Source organism: Malurus melanocephalus, unplaced genomic scaffold (assembly GCF_030028575.1).
Source record: "Malurus melanocephalus ecotype Western Australia unplaced genomic scaffold, MMel_1.1 scaffold_1, whole genome shotgun sequence".
In the NCBI taxonomy this organism is placed as follows: domain Eukaryota; kingdom Metazoa; phylum Chordata; class Aves; order Passeriformes; family Maluridae; genus Malurus; species Malurus melanocephalus.
The window spans coordinates 9700250-9708582 of NW_026623233.1; the positions used below are offsets into that span (position 1 = coordinate 9700250).

Here is an 8333-nt window from a genome sequence, read left to right on the forward strand (position 1 = left end):
ATTTTGAAATAAGTAATATGGAAATGTTGCTATATTTAAAACACCAGGTCACTATGCAGCTTCTCATAGTGAAATTCCTGGACCAAACTGAGGTAAGAGAAAGTTTTTAGGAAGGCCTACAGGTGACTGTCAAATGGGATCCTCTAACTTATTTTGGAACAGCAGCATAAGGCATTGTTATGTAAGTAGGTAAAACTCTGACTTGATATTTTCCCATCAGAAGGGTTTCAGGCTAGTGGATTGTGGCTAAAAATGGAGAATAATTCAGCACTGGCTCTGTTCTTCCCCTCTTTATTCAGTCTATTTCCCCATCTCTCTTCTGTGGTTCATGTGGGAATTAATACTGCTGGGCTTGTGTTTGGTTCGTGATACTCAACACCCTGAATTTTACTGGTGGTTTATTCACTTGCCTCACAGGAATTTTTCCTTCCTTTGCTATATTGGCTCTTCTGAGTTTTTAGTGCAGACCCTATTTCTRATTCCCTCCACCTAGAGCACACTCAGTATTGGCAACCAGAGCAGCACTGCACGTCATAATGCATTTTCAGAACTGAGTTATTTTTAAATGCAGTGTAAGGAGAAAAAAAAAATAAATATCTCTAAAATTAATTTTTCTACATATAAAATATATATATATATATATATGCTGTTAAGACTCCACAAAAGGAGCAAAACATATCTAAGGATTCAACCTTGTGAAAGCTTATGTCAAACATTGAATGCACAAGTTGATGGCTTCTTCCTTTAGCAGCAAAACCTATTCTTACATCTCCAACCCTCCAGCACAGCTCGTCGGGCTGTGAGAGTTAAAAAGAAATTTCACCAGTGACCAGCAACAGGAGGATATCTGGATTTCAACTGAATGTTTTGCGTCACATGCAGATTTTGAAAAGAATTATTGGAGCATARCTCTTAATTGCAGAGAAACCTAGCGACTAGAGCTCCTGTTGAGAAAGGCACRTACCAATGGGGACAGACACAATCATTTGGGCCGTGGGCAGCTGGAACCACATTGTGTGCTCTGGCTGGCCCAGGCAATGTCAGGACAGAGCTCATCTCATCTCATCTCCCTGCTCTGCTGCTCCTGGCCAGCGCTGCCATTTGTGAGCAAAGTCTCGTCTGACCTGGCCACTGCTGCTGCTCCACAGCCTCACTTGATGGCCCAGAGGACAGGGACCAGCGGAGGAGTCCAGCACTCAGTGGAACACCCCACTGTGCCTCTCACTGTGTTTGCTCAGCATTCCTTTCAGTTCCCCTCTAAGCTGCTTTCAGAGGCAAACACTTGTAAATTTTTGAGGAAATGTTATTTTCTATGGAAAAATCTGGATTTTCCAGACTAATCCCAGTAAGACCAAGCCAAAAGACTTTTTGATATCCTTAAGAATAGCTTTTTTTTTTTTTTATAAGTGAAAATTGGGAATTTTCTGCAAGGAAAACCCTCTCATTTCTGTTTTCAAGCCTTCTTGATTCTCTTTACTTTTCAATATTTATTTCATTGGTTAAGTTGCTCGGTGTCAGACTACTTTGCTCAGTGTTCATTTCGATGATAAGTCAGGATAAGTAATTTCTCCCAAYACTGAAAAGTTCTATTTAGTTTATGAGTTTTTCTATAAGAGCCATTTTTCACAAGCAGAATTTCAACTCCAGTTATTGCTCTAAGAATTTTGGTGGCAGCCACTAACCACAGAAAAGAAAGAGAACACCTATATTAACATATTTTGCTTAAGGTTGTCTTGCATCAGGTATAACATAATTTTAAACTGGTGATCTAATTTTAACTTTTTAAATTAATATATCATGTTTCATACTCCTATAAGGAATTTATTACTATTTGTGCATTTTGCTGTCTTATACAAATAATAAATTACTAGACTGTATTATTTAAATTTATGAGGAAAAAAGTTGCCAGACCAAAACCCCAGAGAAGTTACCTGTCTTTGCTCAAGCAACTAGTTCTTTAGTAATAAATCACTTATAGCTGTGACAATATATTTTCACTTAATGCCAGTAAAATGCTGACTGATAATGTTTCAGAGTTACTGTATTATAGTCTCTTCATACAATATCCTAGCTAAGAACTGTTGCACATTTTCTGCTACATAAATTTTAATTTTTAAATATTTTATTAATTGCACAGTATATAGTTTTGGATGGAAACAATGGGATTGAGTGTATATTTTGGTAAACACTGTGATCTAACCCAACAGGTTAGATATTAGCAGAAAAGAGTTCCTCCCACAGGATGCTCCTGCTCCTAGAAACAACTTAAAGAATGTGCAGTGGCATTTTATTCACAGTTCTCACTTTTCTTCTCATAAAATSCTTCTTACTATTCTTTGTAGAATATCCTACTTCTCATTGATTTGCCTGTGGCTACAAGGTTTTTTAATTATCTTCAGTGTTGGACAGTTCTGGACTCGAATCAACGTAGTTGAAGGCTTCCTTGTTTGTGAAAGTTGAGCTCAARGTTAGACTGTGTCGTGGATTCACGGGTGCAAGTTCATTGAGWACAATATTGTCACTTTTTACAAGAGTCGCTTTGTCCATGTGCTCCCTACTGTATCTGGCAACAACAGCATCAAGGAAGTCCAGCTTTGGTGGCAAAGTCCCACTTTCAAACAARTATTTGGCTAAGTAGGAGACTACAACATTAGTAAAGAAGGAGGTGAGCATGGCGAGCGTTTTGAATGGGAATCGCTGGACGTAGATGTTGTTGTCGTCCTGGTACCATCCGGGATAGTAGATCAAGGGCTGAAGGTACAGGTAYGGCTCTCCTCCCGTGATTCTGAGAACAAGGCCAAACAGGTATCCTGCAATGGCACCGTAGGTGTTGGTTCCCTTGATAAATAACACACACAGCAGCTGGGGGAATATGATGATATAGACCAGGTCAGAGCTCAGGTACCACAGGCCATACACTGACGAAGCCAGCAGTGCCATCGCTGTTGCTGATGCTCCAAACAGGAGGACAGTGATTCTCATGACCCACACAATTTCCCTGTCTGAAGCCTGCAAAAAAAGGACAGGGTTAGGTGGKTTTTTCATGGCTATACATGTATGTCTACACTTGTATACAATCAGTATAAAATACTGAATTGTCAAAGAAAACTTTGCATGATTCATTCAATAAGAATTACTAACTGAAATCTCTATCTCCATCTCAAGCTCAGAGAAAAAAAGCCCTAAGGGCCATTCCAAGAGTCATTATTCTTTGAACATAACAAAAAGYTTGAGAATGAGTCAAAGAGAGAAARCAGCAGTGTAAGAAATAACTTTTAATTAGAATCACAATATGGTTTAACTAGGAAAAAACCTGTCAGCATCAGAATTTCTTCTCCTCYGTTTCCTAAGAAAAACTGCAACTAACTAGACCATTCTGCTGTCAAATAATGTTTTGATAAATGTCACATTTTTTGAAGAATTTAAGTAAAACTTATGGTTGTAGCAACAGTAATTAGCTGTTTGGATAAACTGCAGTGCCATGAACTCTTGAATTCTGCCCTCCCCAAGCCAGGTTTTGCACCTCTGTCAYCAGTCTCAACCATAATTATTTTTATGATCTTCTGTTTGTTCAACATGCTGTAACTAAATTAATTTTCTAGTTATAGGCAGGAATAWGAAAGAGGTGTTTCATTATGAAATAACAGAGTATGTATCACCTAATTAAGGTCTCACCTAAAACTTTCTCTAAAAGTAAAAACTAAAAGATTGTCTCACATTTTGCCGAAAGGAAAGCTGGTAAATGTTCCGAGCAAACATGGAACTTGCTGATAAAATTGAAGAGTCAGCTGAGGACATCACAGCAGCAGACACAGCACCGAGGCCAAAGAACGAGACATAGACTGGGCAAAGGTACTGCAGCACGATGGGTAAAATCATATCAGCTTCTTTTTTGCTCTTGGGGTCAGGGACACCGTACTCAGTCTGGTTCCAAGCTGCAATATGGACGTCAGTGTGTTATCAGAAACATTAGTGGCTACAGCACCTCTTGACTTCGTGTGCAATGAAATATTCATATTATCACATTCTCATGCACATTCAATGACCAAACTGTTACCAATAAACCACATCCCCAAGAGGCACATTTACATGTCTTTTAAACAGCTCCAGGGATGGTGAATCCATCACTTCCCTGGGCAGCCTGTTCCAGCTCTTGATAAACCTTTTGGTGAAGGCATATTTCCTAATATCCATTCTAGACCTCYCYTGCTGCAGCTTGAGACCATTTCCTTTCATCCTATTGMATCCTACTGCTTTCAGGTGGTTGTAGAGAGCAATAAGGTCTTCCCTCAGTCTCTTTTTCTCCAGGYTAAACAACCCCAGCTTCCTCAGTCACTCCCCATTATTACTGCTATGACCAAATTCAGAATCTAACTCAAACATTGAAGAGAAATTTTATGCCTATGGATACCTAGAACAGACAAAATTATTTAATTTCATCCACTGGGATAGGAACAATTTCCTTTGGGAGAAATATTCTATRACATTATTTTTCTGTGTAGTCTCCTGTTGAAGAAGTCATGAGTTGATTAATGATGTTGCATGGCTATCTAACCTATATATTACCTATATCTAACACATGCTTTATTTTCACACACTTACTGCACTATTCATTTTACATTTATTRTACTGCTGAATTTTAATCATTCACCTGTGGATGCTCCAATTGCACCAATTAGCACTGCAGGAATAGCCATCACAAGACAGCCAAAAGCAGCCAGGAATGACAGAACTTGAGCATATGTGGCAGAAGATGAGGAAAGAACTCTCTGGAAATATGCTTGCCATGGAATTCCTCCTAGTGTCTGGAAACAAAACAGCACGTTGTGATTGGGGGGTAACTGAATTGTTTTGCCATAGAAAACATKTAGAAGCATCACTTGAATGCTGAAAGCCATATTGCTACTTTTTAATTTATYTATTGTACATCAGCCAGCCAGTAATAACTGCAACTTTCATTCTCGCAAGCAATGTCAAACCTGTCTAGGTCCACTTAAATGCCATTCTTTTAGACAAGTTTTTAAAATAAAATTAGCATCAACACTTTGCACTTTCATAGTCCCAGTAATCCTCAAGTCTTTTGACTTGATAAAGCTTTATGGAAATTACTATTTTCATAGTTTGTATTTGAAGAATTTGCCCTCCAATTCTTCTTCACTAAAATTAGATTACACTCTGATATGATGTCAAAGCAAGATTTTATCTTCCTTTGTAAATGCATGTAGTCATTTACAGACAGCGAGACATTCTGTATACATTAAACTCAGGAATCTGAAAAGTTATTCTCCCACTTCCTTAAGCAAATACAATAATAATAGAAATGGAAGATAAAGCAAAAAACGGAAAAATTTTGTTCTGTGGTAGAAACCCTTCTCTTTTATTTGGGTATGTAACTGAGGATCCTGATTAGACTTAAAGTTACTTCTGCAAAATATGACACAAAAGAGTATTACCCAAGGTTGAAAACCCAAGTGCTAACAATTCTGTCTTGAGAGCAGGATTTGAATAGTCTCCACTAAATAACTGAGTGTCTCTAAACAGCATGGAAAGAAAACCAAGCAAATTGCACAGCCTGGTTCTAAATGAGGCAGGAGGCATTTGGACCAAATAGTGTGTACACAGGTGTTTCATATAGTTTCATGCACACATAGGGACTAAATTAATGTTTCACAGACAAGTCTGGTTTTGAATTGCTATTTATGACTGTTTTTCTTTGCCGCCTTGATAATAACGCTCCTTTATCAAAACTTTCCCAGAATGTGTAAATTTCTTGAGTTATAATGAAACAGACAAGATGAAAAGAAAATATGTCATAATTTGGCAATATCACAGCTTTCCTCTGGTCAACAGCAGAGATGAAACTTTCAGGCTTACAGAGGAGAATACAGCCACTTGTGCTAATGTCATACTTCRGGTCTCTGAAGCAATTCTGAATAAAATAATATATTTTAATAGACCAATTATCAGAAAACACTGAGGTTTTTGGCTGAAAGATTTAAAAAAATAAAAAGAGAAAGCAATCCCAAAGTACAGCATGATAATCAAACCAGTGTAGATTTGCATGGGAACACAGAGAATGGAAAATGTTAGCATGTGTTACTAGATCCTCTAATGGAAAGTACTTAATAACAACTGATCCCATGTGTAATATACAGGTATTAAATAATGAAAGCCCTTGGTTCCTTCTGGCATGTGTGCATGTGTGAATTCATCCATTCTGCCATCCATCTTTGCACAGCTTTCTCTTAACCTATACCTAAGGCATATTTAATCAATTGTATAACGTATTTATTGCCTTCTGCAATATATAAATTCCTCTGCCAACAATGACATCAGTTAACCATTAGCTGTACACTTTTATTTAATTTTAACATGTCAGCTCTTTCAGCCTGCTGATATTTAAATTGCATTCCTGGCAATGCTGGCTGATATGCCACTGAAATCATTCAAATGTGAAGAAATATMAAGCAAGAGTCAAGAGGGCAAAAGTTTTCAGTTTGCTGGAAACTCTTAACCAGACCCTATTATTTTAAGCTGTCACAGTAATATAGTGTAAGTGCTTAAATGTTTCATTCCTTCATACAAATCACCACTTACCAGTAAAAAGAAATTGTCCAGCCATGTGTAAATGTCAAGTGAGTTGATAGATCCAAGCCAAGGTGCTTGGTACACCTGGTGCACAGCCGTGAGCCCAATGTCTGTGACTGCAGGATGGGACATGGCAAAGGGGACACTGATCCACTGCAACCAAAGAGAAACTATCAGCTCAGGTCTAAAGAAGATATTCAAAATCTATGAAATTTTAATATTAACACTGATCTAGTTTTCTTATTCTTACATGTTAKGGATTGAATGCCAAATTATCAAGCTGACTTGCAAAAAAAATCAGATTATATCCAGGTGGAACATCTCTGAAATCTAGAGGGTTTGGTAGTGGATAGCTCACATTTATCCTGGAGAGTATGAGCAGAAAATTAATCAACAGAAATCGCAAAATCAGCAGCAAAGACATATTTATACATCTTTGTTTTATTTCACCTAGCCTCCTCATATGTTGTTTACACTCTCTCCTGGACCACACAATAGAGAAATATTTACATACAAATTTCCATGTAATAGCATCAGGACTTGCCAGAGTACAGGTATGAGACATCACATCTGAGGGCTTGGGAATTTGTTTTTAATTCAAYACTAAACTATATTATGAAAGGAAAGGATTGCTGTTGGTGCAACCCTATCTCTCTTCCTCCAGAATTCACATTACCCCAGTGTTAAAGCACTTTTCTGCCTTGCAGGTGTTCTTTAGGGGTCCCTTGACCATTTTCAGTCTCTTTGGTTTTTATTGAGACAAAAAAAATCTTCCTGAAGATGGTTTCTGCCAGCAGGTTCATTTCCTTCTTCRACTAACTTTATGTGCATTTACTTGCAGTTGTTTTGCAGTCATGTRAGTCACTGAATTTCTGTGGAGAAACTCAGCAGCTCCTACGAGGTGCAAACCAGGCTTTGCACTATGWGAACCAGATCATCACAGGCACAGCATCCTCAAGGATCCAGTGGTATCCAAAACCATGCAGATTGCCATAATCACAATTAAATGTTTTGAGGCAACTGGAGAAAGGAAGGCAAAAGACAAACAGCTTTCTCTATTTTGTTGCACAATTATTGCAAAATTTTGCAGCATTGCCTGTTATTCAGGCAGTTTATCACCTATCAYAGGATTCTGCTCTGAGTTAAACTTTGCCAGTTTAAGCAGTTGGGCAGAAAGATTCCCTTCTCTCTGCTTGAGCTTTTCWGTGAAAGAGCACCAAAGGTTTTCAACTGTCTCCGAGATATTTTGAGGGAAAATAAACATGTCAAAATTAATGGATATTAATACTCTTCTTCCTGAGAAATTCAGGGGGAACAAGGATGCCAAACAGATTTTTTTATTCTTGTTTCTGAATCTCAAATGTCAAACGTGTCCAAGTATTGAGCTTCTGAGTTTGGCCATACTCTGCTGAGATTTTCGGTGGGGTAAATGTCTAAAAGTCCATCAGGAGTCTGCAGGCCACAGCCCAGGATTTAGTAGGTACAGTATTACAAATGCATTATGAGCTTTTGTAAACCATTACTGTTCCTAACACTACCTTAACTCTTTGTGGTCTCAAGGACTACCTTTATATTAGCAAATAAAACAAATCAAGACACTTTCTTTGGCCCTGCAATTTACTGAAATGTCATCCTTTACTTCTATATATTTAGAYCCCTTTTCCACCAAAAATGACAGCCCTGAACTATTCGTGGGAATTATCTGGGAAAATATAGAGGGAATTAATAATACAGATGAGATGAAG

The 8333-nt window shown here is 37.9% G+C and overlaps 1 protein-coding gene across 1 annotated transcript in view; it reads right to left on the reverse strand.

Moving 5' to 3' along the window:
• Positions 1–1873: 1873 nt before the first annotated feature.
• SLC5A7 (solute carrier family 5 member 7) overlaps positions 1874–8333 on the reverse strand; it is a 21239-nt gene continuing 14779 nt past the window's right edge. The window contains exons 5-8 of the mRNA XM_057387146.1: positions 6598–6741; positions 4652–4805; positions 3718–3935; positions 1874–3009 (exon numbers count right to left, since the gene is read on the reverse strand). Coding sequence (XP_057243129.1) covers positions 2386–3009; positions 3718–3935; positions 4652–4805; positions 6598–6741 — 1140 coding nt within the window. The 3' untranslated portion in view covers positions 1874–2385. The remainder of the gene's footprint in view (positions 3010–3717; positions 3936–4651; positions 4806–6597; positions 6742–8333) is intronic.